A 15,540-nucleotide genomic window follows, 5' to 3' on the forward strand; every position below is an offset into this window, starting at 1 on the left:
TTTTGGAATCTCCATTGAAGATGCCCTAATATTTAATTTATTTTACATATTTTATGATATTCCATATCAAATTAATGTTGGACAGGAGGGGGGAACCAAAATTTCCCAAATTAAGGGACCAAAATTTAAAATTTCTTCTATTATCTACATAAATATATGGAAAAGTACTTGTTGTACATCACCGTTGACATAATCTTTTACAGATTGATGATGTGTTAAAAAGAGAGGGATTTTTTTTATTCGAATGATCGAATTTTGGCCCAATCAAATCTTATTACATCATCCGTTGATAAACAACTTTAGAAGTAGTGATGTACATGTAGCATAACCGTAAATTTATTTATATTATAGGACATAATCAGTAAACATCCTCTCTTTTCTAAGACCCTTTTTCTTCTAAGATATATTTTCACTTTTATAAAAATTGTATATTCTTCACATATAGCCCTATTTGACAACCACTATTTGAGAAAAATAATATTTTGAATAGTAATTTTTAGGAAAATGTATAATTAAAAAGTAGAAAAAATTTTTGGATTTACGTGTGTAATATTTTATTAAGTGAATGCATGATTAAAAATAAATATGTAGAAAAACAAAATTTTTCAAATAATGATTATCAAACATACATGGGCATACGTGTGTAATATTTTATTAAGTGAATGCATGATTAAAAATAAATATATAGAAAAACAAAATTTTTCAAATAATGATTATCAAACATACATGGGCATAATCACAGAAGAATCTTCACCATCAGTCAAGTTGGTCGACATTTCATACCCTAGTCATTAAAGTGAACCCCCTTTACATTATTATCTCTGTATTTCAATGTTTTAAACGTTGGACTGAACTTGCCTAAAGGTGTATCTAACATAATAGGGGCCAGCCCTTTTTATGTCCACTTCTTTAGTATTGTGGTTGAACCAATAAGGGATTGGGGAGGTTTTTTGTTTGAGAAAGGGAGATATGCTTCTTCTTCTTCTTTTCTAATTTTATTTTAACGTACTTTTTTTTATTTGATTATTTTTTTATTCAAATTTTCCTTATTTTATCATTTATTTATTATAATAACTAACTAAATCCCACAAAAAATATTTAATCGACTCAACTATTAATACTTTTGTTTATTTTGTTATCTCATTTTCTATTGATATTAGAAGTGGAACCCAATAAAAAAATTAATAATTAATTGCAATCAAGTGTATTAAGTGATTGCTATATCTATATATAAATTATTTTGGAAAACGTAACATATGTTGTAGGTGATATGATTATTAGTGAATGACAATTATACCCTTACAACCTTTATTTTTATTATCATTGTATTCCTAATTATTCTCCATAAATATGGAACTTTGGTTCTCGATATTATATATATAATTCTATTAACTTCTCTAGTTTCTTCGCTTTTCACTCTAGTTTATAACAAGTTCTCAACAAGAAATTTTAGCCAATTGAGTTAACGAAATTTATTTCTCTTTTCTACATTACTTGTCTGGAAGGAAATGATATTACAATTTTAATATTCCAAAAGAATACTGATTTATTGCTCTTTAAGAAGCAATGATTATTTTATTGTACGCATGGTAATTCTTTTTCTTGTATGACTATCTGATTGTATTAAGCAACTTTGAAATCTAGTCAATTCACGTTAACAGTAAAAATGCAAATTTTATGTTAATATATCTACTTTTTCAATTGAATCTGCGTTAATAAATGCAAGCCAATATTTTATGTGTGCTTCATAATTTCTTCTATTTAATTATTTATTTTTATTGCTCATCGTTCGATTAACTATTTTGTTCCTTTTCTTTTTTCATATGAGTATCGTTTATGAATTTAGTTCCTCGATTATAAAATATTGTTGCTCCCAAAGTAGCACATTATTATTGATTTTCTAGTTAGAGTTTATTTGCTCAAAAGAGCATAATTAAGTAAGATTCTAAAATAAATTACGTTTTTTCTAGTGAAAAGTAAATCTTGATATGTTATTGCTCCTAAAGAGCATGATATTAAAATTATAATATTTTATAAAAATATTGATATATTACTCTCGAAGAAGCATTAGTAAATACAATGTGCTCCCGAAGAAGCACATATTTCAAAAAATATATCATTTTGAATGGGGGTTTGTCCCTGAAGAAAATATACAACTTATGTTTTGTGAACATTGATTTTTATATAATTATATCATAGTTAATGATATTTTTGAGAATTGACTATGTTTTTTGTTTGATTTAATAATTATTCAAATGACAAACATTATATTGAACCAAAAGTTCAATTATTGAATCTGTTATTATTTTGGCACGACTAGTTGGATTATCATTGGATCAATATTGATGCAAAATTGAGAATTCAAAAATTTAAAGAAGAACCAGAAGATTCTTGAATCTGATAAATTCATATATAATGTTTGTTCTTGTAAATTGGTCATTGATCGCCAATAGCTAAAATAGGGAATGAACTCTTTATATTTTCTAAAAATTAATTAGGGTAATAAATGGGGTCTTATCGTCCTCTATGTTAACCATCTAAATATTATGTATCTAATAGATTTAATACATGTAATAAATGATTGCATGGTGTTCACAACATAAAGTTTACGAAATTACTTCTCAAAATTTAAATTATGAATATAATTTTCTGATTATACAATCAAGACAGTGTATCTTGTTAAAACTAATAAGCCTAAATATCAACAAGTTTAATTAGTGTTAGTTGAGATATTGAACAATGGTTTAACACTATTACTTTTTGAACTCATCTGATCAATTTCTTAATCACAACTATTGAGAATGAAGTTCTTTTCATTTCTGCTTAGAAAATGCTATAATACATTAAGTCAACATCAAGTTCTCCATATTATAATTAGCTTATGGACAGAGCATGATTTCTTCATCTAATTATTTCATAGTGCAATATATATACAATTAATCCACCACATTATACTGAGATGAAAAGTAAAGAATGCTGAGAATAATGCGCAGTTTAAACATTTATCCCAAATGGGAAATATTGTATAATGCAGTTTGTTGATTGTAAAATTGATTGGATAATTCTCTTAGCATAAAGTGGGTAAGAAACCAAAAATAATGTATAAATACATCATTATCTAAATCTTCATAATAGATAATTCGAACTAGAAATTTGAAAGATAATTCATATAGATGTATTTACTGACCAAAGATATCAACAATATCTCACATACCAACATTAAATGGTCCAACTCAAATTAACTTCATGGATGACAATTAATTAGTATTATGGCACATCTGAAACGTGATGATACTCGATTCTAATACAAAAATCTCCAAACGAAAATGGAACAATTAGCAAATATGGTCCGATTAAGAAGATATGTAATCTAGATGATTATTTAGATATGACAAATTATAAAACCCCAAAAGAGGTTTAGATACCTGATATGTTGAAATTTGAAATATCTCAATAAGTTATGTTTTTTATGAGAAAAGAAATAAAATTGAAAAAAAAAGTTGTCGATAATATTTTTCTATGTAATGTTCCATCTCACATTATAACTAGTAAGGATATTAATATAAGTTTATTAAAGTATATCGATCAAAGAAGTAATTGATTAAATAAAATCAACTTATCTTATATAGTTTTAATACTATCCTTGAAAGATTTTGTGCTTGAAGTATATAATTCAAATGATATTATTATGATAGAAAGTAAACACGCACTACACCAAAAAAGGGCATTTGCAACGGCCAAAAATACCGTATGTTGCGAGGGTCAATGTTGCCGTTGAAGGAAGACTTTTTGAAGCATTTATTCAACGTTGCCAAAAGTGACTTTTTGCAGCATTTCTTAAACATTGCGAAAATTGACTATTCACAACATTTATTAAACGTTGCAAAAAGTCACTTTTGGCAATGTTTTTTAAACGTTGCGGAAAGCGACCTTATTAAACGTTGCGAAAAATGACTTTTCACAACATTTTTTAAACGCTGCGAAAAGTCACTTTTCGCAACGTTGACTTTTTGCAGCGTTTAAGAAACGTTGCGAATAGTCATTTTACAATTTTTTTTATTTTCATTTCTTTTACCAAAAAGTCATTTTACAATTTTTTTTAATTTTTCATTTCTTTTATTTGTACAGTAATTTACATAAATCAACCACAAAATATGATAGTAGATAACAATATTAAATAACTCCAATAATTATTATTAATTGAACTCCAAAATGTAACAATATCGATACAAAATCCAAATCCAAAATTCCAAAGCACCAAAAAATTCAATACATTTCCAAAAAAAAAAAAAAAAGACAAACTAAGTAGTGAGTAAACAACTCCTTCGGCCTCCTCAATTTTCTTTATAGCAATCTTCGACACGAGCTTAGCCTTAAGTATCGGTCCTGGCCTTTGAAAAAGAAGATAAAGATAGATATCACATTTTAAGCATTTGTACCAATTACAATCGAGCAGAAAAACAAAGAAAAATAAGTAAATTGATGAAAAAGATGTAATATGTTGAATTAATGGCAAGAATTCCACGAATATTACAAAATGGCACTTGTTCTTATAACACAAGCAAACAATTACAAAATCCTATAATACTACAAAGACACAAAACACGAATATTAAAATCATTCTTAAAGAGTGCTGCACTTGGTAAAGCAGCCAGATGCAAACTCCAAGCACTACACATAATTGGAGAACACGCTTCACCTTAAATCCTTTGTTTCTCTGGTTCCTTAGTGGTGATTGCTTAAACATGATGGTTTTCCTTAAATCTTATCTCGTATAGGAGTTTGATTTTGGAAGCTCGAAATTCCAAGTATTTTAGCTTCTATAATGATAGAAATAAAAAGGTCAACAACAATTTTGTATGTGAAATTCGAATTTCAAAAGTAATTCGCTAGAGTAGCTATACATCTCATTTTTCTCAGAAAAATTAGCCTAAGAAGAACGAGACTGTAAAGTAACTCGCGATCTTAAAATTAGTAAAGGGGATAAACTCAGATCAAATCAGCCTCAGTAAAAATGGAGAAAAAACAAAAAACAGAAGGGAAAAATGACTTCAATCTTGAATCAAAGGGAAAACAAAACTTGCTATATCAATGCCAAGCGACAAATCTTGCCGATGTAAACTAATTTTTAGGTAATTACAACAAAAAAGGATAAAGATTGCCAAAGACTTTGATATCATCATGGCCACATTTCCTAGCTAGTTCAAAAGTTAAGTGTATGATTCAACGTGCATTTCTGAGAAAATACTACTAAATTTCCCATTGTAATTAAATTATTAACTCAATTACAAGAAACCCCACTTCAATTTGACAAAGAAAACTTCCAAACAAGAACCATATCATAAGTTCTTATTAATTCCAAATCCCATTGACCCATTTGACATAAATGATTAAAATGAAAAATGTAACGCTATATGCCTAAAAACAGAGGATACAAAAAAAAAAAAAAAAAAAAAAAAAAGTAGATCTGCACTTCTTTTACCCTATATTGCACAATTAAAGGAAAACTAAAGGATTTATTGATTTACTAATCTTTTCATCAGACCATATTCGTTTAGAGCTCTAATAATTTCTAAAGCAAAAAAAATGGGAAGGAAGTTAGTAAATCAATTAAAAACAACAAGTTTTTTATACTCTTCACCAGAGATGGCAAGTTACATGGCTTCTTCTGGATTCACAATTCCCCCCTCATTCCAAGAACATAGTCAGCAAATTCTTTGAAAATCCACTCACCGGTGCTGCCCCACTCTGATTTGCTAGAACAGGGGTCGACCTCGAGTCTCTGAGGTTCCACAACACAATCTCAGACGGGGAGAAATAGAGTCGGCCCTGACAATCTGGAGGCCCTAAGCAAGCCAACCTATTGAGGCCCTATACTTTGTTTTTCTAAAAGTATAAAAATATTTAAATAAAAAAATTATCAAGGCTCTCTCCTGAGATAGTTTGAAAATTGAAATAGTGGCTACAGAAATCTCAAGTTTCAAAACAAATACACGAGCTAATGCATAAGATAACACACTGAAACGTTAAAATATAAAAAATAAAATCTAAAGAATAGACATCAATACATAGAAACAACTCGTCAATGAGAAATAAAAATACGTCAAAAGATACAAAAATAATAAGATACATCAACCCCACAAATTTAATCAATTTCTAATGAAACTAATAAAAGATTAATTCACATAAAAATAAACATATAAACTAATGAAAAGGAAAAAGAAAAATTGCGGTACAGAAACCCACTTGCGGGAAACTAAAGGAAAAATTAAGAAAATAACTAAACAATCCAAACAAACATATACATATAGAAAAATTGAGAAAAATCACAAGTAAAGAAACACAGAATCATAAAGGTCACTATCAAAACTTAGATTTATGAAGTCTTAAGCAAAAGAGACGGAACTTACAGTGCCGTGCGATTTACCTTCTTTTCACGCCTCTACCTCTTTTCTATGCTTAAATTTCTTTGCACCGTGATAAAATGAGGAAATATACTTACCCTAGCATGGACAAAACGATGACCGGCAACTGAAAAATGGAGATCGCCATCGGTGAATTTGAGAGAAAATGAAGGGAGACAAGGCTTGGGTCGGCGGCGGGAAGAGTGAAGACGAAGAGTGAGAACTAAGAAGTGAGAATAGATTAGGGCTTGGCTCATGTTTCCTCCTTTTTTTATTTTTTATGTAGGTGGGTCAGGTCGGGTTATGATTTTAATATTTTTGCAACATTGATTGAACGTTGCAAAAAGTTCAAAAATTTTTACTTTTTGCAACGTTTATTAAACCTTGCGAAAAACAACCTTTTGCAACGTTCAATGGCCGTTGCAAAAAGTAACGTTTTCGTAATGTTTATTAAATGTTGCGAAAAGTTTTCATTTTTCGCAACATTCAATAAACATTGCAAAAGGTGTACTTTTTGCAACGGCCAACGAACATTGGAAAAGGTGAGTTTTAACAACATTCATTAAAATGTTGCAAAAACTCAAACGTTTCTCAACGTTTAATAAACGTTGCAAAAACTAAAACCGTTTCACAACATTTAATAAACGTTACGAAAGGCTACATTAGCAACATATATTTACAAAATGTTGCCAAAACTCAATTATGTTAATTAATGGCAACATTTGCTTACTAAAATGTTGCGGTAGACCCTTTAGCAACACTTAACTACCGATGTTGCCATTTATGTATTGCAAATGATGATTTTTGGTGTAGTGTATGTGTTGTACTCTTTTTCCCTTGATTAAAGTATTGTCTCATTATATTTTTCTAGCAAGGTTTTTAATGAGACAACTTTGTAGTGCACTTAAAATAATAATATACTCTTTTTCCTTCATTAGAATTTTTTCTATTTGGTTTTTCTAATAAGGTTTTAACAGGACGAATTTTTTGTGCAATGAATGTCCATAAAGTAAAAGACATTTATTTTAAAAATAATACTCTTAAAAGATTCCGGGATAGACTTTACAAGGCAATTTTTCGAATCATCATGTTATCACAGTTATTGAAGGTTAATAAATATCTCATATGAAAACGATATTATTTGAAGACTATACAAGATAACATGAGACATATTTCATCAAAAATTACATTATTGAAAATATCGACATACAAGACAATGATGAATTCATACAAAAATTGAAATCCGGGAGAGCAACTTTTTTCTTCAATCAAGTTTTGTCCCACTAAATTTTCTTGACGAGATTTTAACGAGACATATTTTATAATGAGTCATTAAAGGAGGAGTGTTGTAAATAATATGATTAATGCCCACCATAATTTTGTGGACTTCTCTAGTTTCTTCTCTTATCTCTTTAGTTTATATCAAATTATTACGTCAAATTTTGTTATATATTTATATGTAATTATTTTATTTATTATTAGCTATAATGACCCAAATTTTATAAATTTGAATCGCTACCAATTTAATTTTTTTTTTATTTTTAAGAAATTAAACTTGACAAATAACTAGTTATCTATTTATTTGAAGGTAGTTTACTCAAAGTAAAAATTTAATGCTCCATATTAATAAAAAGGAGAGAATAAGGATGTGTCTCCATCATATTTTATTCCTATATATTTAGAAAGATACAATAAATTTATATCTAAAATTCATGAATTAAAACATAATTAAACACGACCTAAAGTCTGTAACCAACCATTTAAAGATTCATAAATCTAATTCGAATATGTATAATAATTATTCTCTCGATTTATTATAGCAACACCAAATTTGATATGATAATGTATATGGAAACCAACTAGCACAAATTAATTACTAAAAGAAACTTTCGTCAGCTTGTCATAAAATTTCTATGAGTAACAACTTGGTAAGGCATTTCACTGTCAATTTAGACTTCCAATGACCCCATTTCCCCTGCTAACTTCCAAAAATCTCAATTCATGTTATAAGATCAAATACACTCTATTACGTTTTATTCTGAACAATTGATCGTTAATAAAGTTTTGGTTCCACCAATAAATAATGAAAATAAATCATAAAAATATAATCAAATAAACCGTGTCCCAAATCCTAAACCACAGATCCACATAATAATAAAATTATAACAAAAGCTAAAAATAAAATCTTTGGTCACGTTACACTGGATTTGACTTATTAAGTCCAAAGAATCCTAGCAACATGACTGCACCACATCGCCCGCCAACTAACAACCCACTCTCACTTGTGAGGAGTAGGGAAAATGGTGAGTATGAGAATACTAAGTAGGATATTTAAAAATTAATGGTGCAATCCCGAATAAAAATATTTTAAATAAAAAATATCATACCATCATCATATTGCTACAACTTTAAGGTTATAAACCCAAGTGCAGGTTGTCTCAAGTAGTAAACTCGGAAGTCCGAGGTCGAACCAGGGATTTGGAAGGATAATCTAAGTATTTATTGTGCCAAAATTTGTCAACAATAAATCAAAGTCTTTAACAAACCAAAACTATTTGTAGAACATATACTTCAACCAAGTAAGAAGATGAACATTGAAGAACAAAGTGAAAGATCAAAGATAATACTACGCATTCACCAAAGGACCCCTTTTATAGGCAAAGGAATACCCAAAATGCAAGTGGACAATGCAACTTGTTTCTGTCCAACTTCAAGACAGTTGGAACATGCAACTTGATGCCAATTTTCAGATATTTTGTGCAGCGAATTTGGACTTATGATCAACAGATAAATTGTTTCCACTTGAATTAGCTTTCTATGGTGCAAATATCAGGTTCATTGGATCTCTATAACTCCAGATATGACAAAAACAATGAGTACTACTTTATAGGTAGAAAAGCTGTATCCGGCAGGTAACAAGCTGGACTTTTCAGGGAAATTTTGGCTACTTTATGGTGTGAATTTGACTTCTTGGTAAACATAAAAGTTGTAGATACATATCATATATTTCCAACCCAACTTGAATCACCTTGTTTCAATAGCTACAGCTTGAGTTATGGTCATTTTACCGAGACAACTGTATCTTGCTCAAGACAGCAAATCATTTTTGACTTTTCAATATCTTTTCTCCACTTGCTCCACTTGTTCTACCTTGGAAATTCATGTGAAATACATCAAATAAATACTCTTTCAAAAATGTAATACTCATGCCGACATGTATTTAAATAAGTATTTCGATTAATTGCACTTTTAACCATGTATTTATGAAAATCGAATTTACGGCAAAAGAATTGAAATTAGAGACAAAATTAGTGAACTTAAAAAAATTGAATGTAAAATACCTTGTAAATGATATATCTTTGAAGCACTATTAGACATATCTTTGGAAACCGGTAAGAGCTCAATAAACATCATATCTTTGGTACCAAATAGCCATAACATACATATCATATCATATTTTAAAACTTTCATAAACATAATAATTCAACAATATGAAAATAAACAATTTAAACGTGATAAAATAATTGCACCTCGTTATCCTACCTTTAATGAACCGACAAAAATGTCGTAAGATCCTTTTGAAAATACGGGTCAAACCCTCTTCACTTAAAATTCTAGTGGAACTTTGAATATGAATATTTGTGGTGTATATCTTCTTTTGACTTGAAATGAGATGAAAAATAAGATCAACAAGACTGTTATAAAGGAGAATTTATGTAGATTTTAATTAAGATTGAATTAGATATATTATCTCTTTAGAGATAAGTCAATTACACATAATAAAAAATTTATACAAGGATTATTTGAAATTAAATTTAAGAGAATTTTCAGATCTCCTGTCATCCATTCATATTTACAGTTATGGTTCATTTTTATTATTTATTTATTTTTAAAAAAATAACAGACCTATCAACATGTGGCAAAAGAAATCAGATTTTTGGTTACTTTTTAAACTAACTAACAGATTTGATAGGATAAAAGATACATTGCATTACATAACAATATGTTACTTTGCAAAACTCAATACCATTCACGTGTGCACAATTGGATCTGATTAAATCTTTTTCAAGTTAGAGATAAACTTGATTATAAAATAAAATATTATATTCTTTTGTTAATTACACTTAAAGGTACGTTATTAAGTAACAAAAAAATACATATTAAATATGTTTCTTTGAAATGAAATAACTTGGGCTTAACTCACATGATTTTACATTTTCTCGAGCCTAACATACATTATTAATTACGAGCTATCCAATGAGCCTAATATTGATATGCTTATCTTCGCCCTATCAAATTTAAATATTTGTCCCAAAAAATTTGAATTTATACATATATCACTTTAGTCCCCCAAATTTTCAAATTTAAAATATAGTATATAAAATGATTAATTCTATTATGTGAAAATTTTTGGAACTTTACAATCTCCACTCCTTAAATATTTTCGTCCTCAAAAATTACTTTTGGCTAATTGAATAGTTCCGGATACTTGGTTTTAAGCTTCTCTTCCTTCTTCCATGTTGACTCGTCTCGTCCATGATTTTGCCATTGCACTTTCACCAGGAGAACTTTGTTTCTGAGTTGATGTACTTTTCTATCCAAAATCATTGTCGGGTTTTCTTCATATGACAGGTCTTTTTGTACCTCCAAAGTTTGGTAACTTATTACATGATTGTGATCATGAACATATTTTCTTAGCATCGAAACATGGAACACATTATGCACCGTTGTTAGTTTGGGTGGTAAGGTAAGTCTGTACGCCAAACTACCAATCCTTTCAAGAATTTTGAAAGATCCAATGAACAGTGATCTCAACTTTTCTTTCTTTCCAAATCTCAATACACCTTTCATTGGTGCTACTTTTAGAAAACCTTGTCACCCACTTGGAATGCTAAATCATTTTTTCTACCGTCAGCATAACTTTTTTGTCACTGTTATGCTACCTTTATTCTTGCTCTAATCTTATCAACCGCATCAACTGTTCGTTCAATGATTTCAGGACCCAAAGTTCTGTTCTCACCGACCTCATCCTAATGGATAGGAGTTCTGCACTTCCTACCATACAGAGTTTCATATGGGGGCCATGTCTACAGTGGCCCAAAATCTACTATTGTAGGCAAACTCCACTAACGATAGATGTGTCTCCCAACTACCATCAAGATCTAAAACACATGCCCTCAACATATCTTCAAGAGTTCGAATGGTTCTTTCTGATTGTCCATCTGTCTGTAGATGATAAGCAGTACTAAATATTAGTTTCNTCAACATATCTTCAAGAGTTCGAATGGTTCTTTCTGATTGTCCATCTGTCTGTAGATGATAAGCAGTACTAAATATTAGTTTCGTCTTCATGGCTACCTACAAACTATTCCAAAATTTCGATGTGAACATCGGGTCTTTATATGAACAATGGTAATAGAAACTCTATGCAATCTGACTATCTTCCTAATGTATAACTGTACGAGCTGTTCCATATTGAAATTTACTTTGATTAGCAGAAAATTGGCTAACTTCGTCAAATGATCAACCACTACCCAAATAGCATTGTGACCTCTTGCTGATCTTGGAAGACCTACCACAAAGTCCATTGCTATATGTTCCCATTTTCCATTCTGGAATATCCAATGGTTTCAGCAGTCCTGATGGCCTTTAATGTTCTGCCTTAACCTGCTGATAGACCATACATTTCTCCATGAACAGACCAATTCCTCTTTTCATGTTTCTCCATCAAAATGTGTCTCGAACATTTTTGTACCACCTGGATATGCAGCGTACGGGGTAGAGTGAACTTCTTATCCAATATCTCATTTCTTAGGTACACACAACTTTCCTTTAAAAGTCAGTGCGTTATCTTCAGATACTTCAAATTTCATACGTTTGTTTGTACCAACCTTAACCTTTATCTTTAGTAGAAATGGATCTTTATCCTATGCTTCCTTAATTCGCTCCCGAAGAGTAGGTCAAATCATAAACGTTCTTATTCTTGCTATAATTTGAGTTGGTAGCATGATGACTTTTAATCTCAGTTTCTCAAAGTCCTTTATCAAGTGTTCCTGTACCGTGGGTAAAACTGCTAACTACGATCCTGTCTTCCTGCTTAAGGCATTTGTGACTACATTAGCCCTACTACATTAGCTTTATCTGAATAGTGATGAATTGTGCAGTCATAATCTTTCACTAGCTCCAATCATCTCCTCTGTCTCATATGTAGTTCCTTCTGTGTGAAAAAGTATTTGAGACTCTTGTAGTTTGTATAATTTCACACTTCCAACCATGGAGATAATGATGCCATATCTTTAAGGTGTGAACTACCGCTGCAAACTCCAAGTCGTGCGTTGGATAGTTTTGCGCATACTGCTTCAACTATCTCAAGGCATAAGCAACTACTTTTCCATGTTACATCAGTATACATCCCAAACTCTGCTTGGAGGCATCTTACAAATCCCTCTGAACCTTCAGGTATTGTCAATACAGGAGCTGAAACTAGTTTCTGTTTGAGTTCTTGAAAACATTTTTCACATTTTTTCGTCCACTAAATCTTCACAACCTTTCTTGTCAACTGAGTCATCGGTCATGCTATTTTTGAGAAACCCTCAATAAATCGTCTATAATAGCCAGTCATCGATCCCAAGCAATTTTCGATATATCGCTTGCCCTGATTTTTAGTAGATGATATCGTGACCTCGAGTCAATCTTTGAGAACAATGTTGCTCCCCTTAACTAGTTGAATAAATCTTTGATTCTTGGCAAAGGGTATTTGTTTTAGGTGGTGAAATGGTTCAATTTCCAGTAGTCAATGCACATCCTCATCTCCCATCATTCGTCTTTACAAAAATTACAAGAATGCCCCAAGAAAATGCACTTGGTCGAATGAAACCTTTCTCTAGTAATTGCAATTTCAATTCTTGAAGTTTTTGCAATATCATTCGGTACGGGGCCTTGGATACTGATGCTACTCCAAAAACTAAATCAATTGTAAATTCCACTTGCCTATCTTGTGGAATGCCTGGAAATACATTAGCAAAGTCTCGTACGACGTTAATATCGTCAACAGCCGCTTCTGTATGTTAGGAATTTGATAATATTAACTAGAAATCCTTGACGTGACTCATTTCTCAACGTCTTTTCCGCTTGTATAGCCTATACAAGATAAGGCAAAGACTTGAACTTTGCTCCAAAGAAATGGAACACTTCTCCTCCCGGTCTGTGAAATAATATTTCTTTCAAGTGACATCGAATAGTCAAATGATTAAGTCTCAACAAATCCATGCCTAAAATAACATCGAAATCTTTCATCTCCAAAAGGTAGAAGTCCGCCTATAATATTTTTCCATCAATCTCTAACTTCATAAACATAGTTCTCTGATTTGTACAAAGAGTTCTTCCTGAAGAGATGCTAACCTCTAATTCATTATTCATTTTCACACATGCAAAGTTTGAGCTAGCGGTGAATGATATAGAGATAAAAGAATTTGTAGCCCCAAAGTTAAGAAATAAGTAAGCAGGTACATTAGATAATAACAGAATACATGTTTTCATAATTATAATGTTAGACTAGGGATCAAGGAGCAGAGATAAAACAATGTGTAGTCCTAGGTAAAAAGAATATAAGCAGATACATTAATATAATAATAATAATAATAATATTTGCCATCACTTTCGGATCCTGTTCTGCCTTGTGCTGATCAGTGCAAAAACTCAGGTCTTTCCTTTTTTGTTCTTATCTTGATCATCATCCTTCTTCTTTAGAGGCTCTGCACAGTTGAGAACAATGTGTCCCGTCTTACTACACCGAAAACATATGTTCTTTCCGAGTAAATATTTATCCCTGTGGAGTTTATTACACTTAGGACATGGTATAATACTCTCACTCATCCCACCGATACAAACTCCTGTGCGTGGCATTTTATTCTGCCAATTACATATGTTCTTACTTTGATCACTCCACTTTTTCTTTCCCAACAACTCTTTACTTTACTGGGTATACTTTTCAAATGTGGTCATCTGATATGAAATAGCGTAAGCCCTCTCCAACATTTCACGATATAAGGTGAAACTATGGGACATAATGATCAAGCCGATCTATGGGAGCTGTCCATTTTCGAACCTCTTAATCTTTTTAACTTCGGTATCCACCAAACGTGAGACATATCTTGAGAGTTGCTCAAATTGCCTCTCGTAATTAGTAAGCGATATGTTACCCTACCTGAGCTACAAAAACTTTGATTCCTTGAAATCTCTCAAAGCCTGTGGAAAATATTTTGCCATCACTTCATCCTTAAACTGCTCCCAAGTTAGGTTACGTTGCTGCTCTTCTATCCTAGTGCGTGAGACAGATTCCCACCAGTAACTGATTGCTTCCACAAACATGAATTCTGCTCATAGCACTTTTTGTGCATCCGTACAAGCAATGTGTCGAAAGATGCGCTCCAGATCTCTAATCCACTCCTCAACAGCCAGTGGATTGGAACCACCATCAAAAGTCGGAGGCTTGTACCTACGAAACTGCCCAACCACTGAGACGGCTCCGAGACAAATGGAGGTGCATTTTGTTTTGCCGGTGCATTCTGTGGCAGCAGTGCTCAATTCTGTCTGCTTAGTTCTTGTACTGCTTGCAGTAAATCGAGCATTAAGTTCATGTGAATGGGTAATGCCATTTCCTAAAATTTAATATGAAGTTATTGGTCACATTTCAATACTAAGTCTAACAAGATATATTTTTTTATCGTAATACATATCATAAATTTAGTGGAGAAACAAACGTTATGTCTTGAAAATTAAAAGATATGCAATTTAAAATATTTAAACAATGCAAAATGTCTAGGTACATTCATCTTCTTGCCCCCTTTACATACCTTAGGGTCGTCGGGGGGTGGCCGATTGGTGGTCGTTCAGTGCCAAAGATCATTCACATATTTAATAACTTTAAATTGACTTTATCTTTAAATTCATAAACCTTTAGAAAAATATTAACCTTTAACAAACATTATGCAAGGAAACGGGTAAACAAATAAACATTTTTTATTATACGGAACATTTAAACCATGTAAAGTCCAATGTTTATACATACATACATACATACATACATACATACATATATATATATATATATATATATATATATATATATAAGGAC

General features: G+C 31.1%; 2 protein-coding genes across 2 annotated transcripts; both read right to left on the bottom strand.

Moving 5' to 3' along the window:
* Nucleotides 1-10,871: 10,871 nt before the first annotated feature.
* Nucleotides 10,872-11,255, bottom strand: LOC111392771. The gene has a single exon (XM_023018166.1). The coding sequence runs from the start codon at nt 11,253-11,255 to the stop codon at nt 10,872-10,874; it is 384 nt and encodes a 127-aa protein (XP_022873934.1).
* A 1,955-nt stretch (nt 11,256-13,210) lies between these two features.
* Nucleotides 13,211-13,943, bottom strand: LOC111392772. Its single transcript, XM_023018167.1, has 3 exons — nt 13,806-13,943; nt 13,637-13,721; nt 13,211-13,461 (listed from the first exon to the last, which is right to left on the bottom strand). The coding sequence occupies exons 1-3, from the start codon at nt 13,941-13,943 to the stop codon at nt 13,211-13,213; spliced, it is 474 nt and encodes a 157-aa protein (XP_022873935.1).
* Between the last annotated feature and the right edge of the window lie 1,597 nt (nt 13,944-15,540).

This window comes from Olea europaea, unplaced genomic scaffold, assembly GCF_002742605.1.
Source record: "Olea europaea var. sylvestris unplaced genomic scaffold, O_europaea_v1 scaffold974, whole genome shotgun sequence".
NCBI lineage: Eukaryota > Viridiplantae > Streptophyta > Magnoliopsida > Lamiales > Oleaceae > Olea > Olea europaea.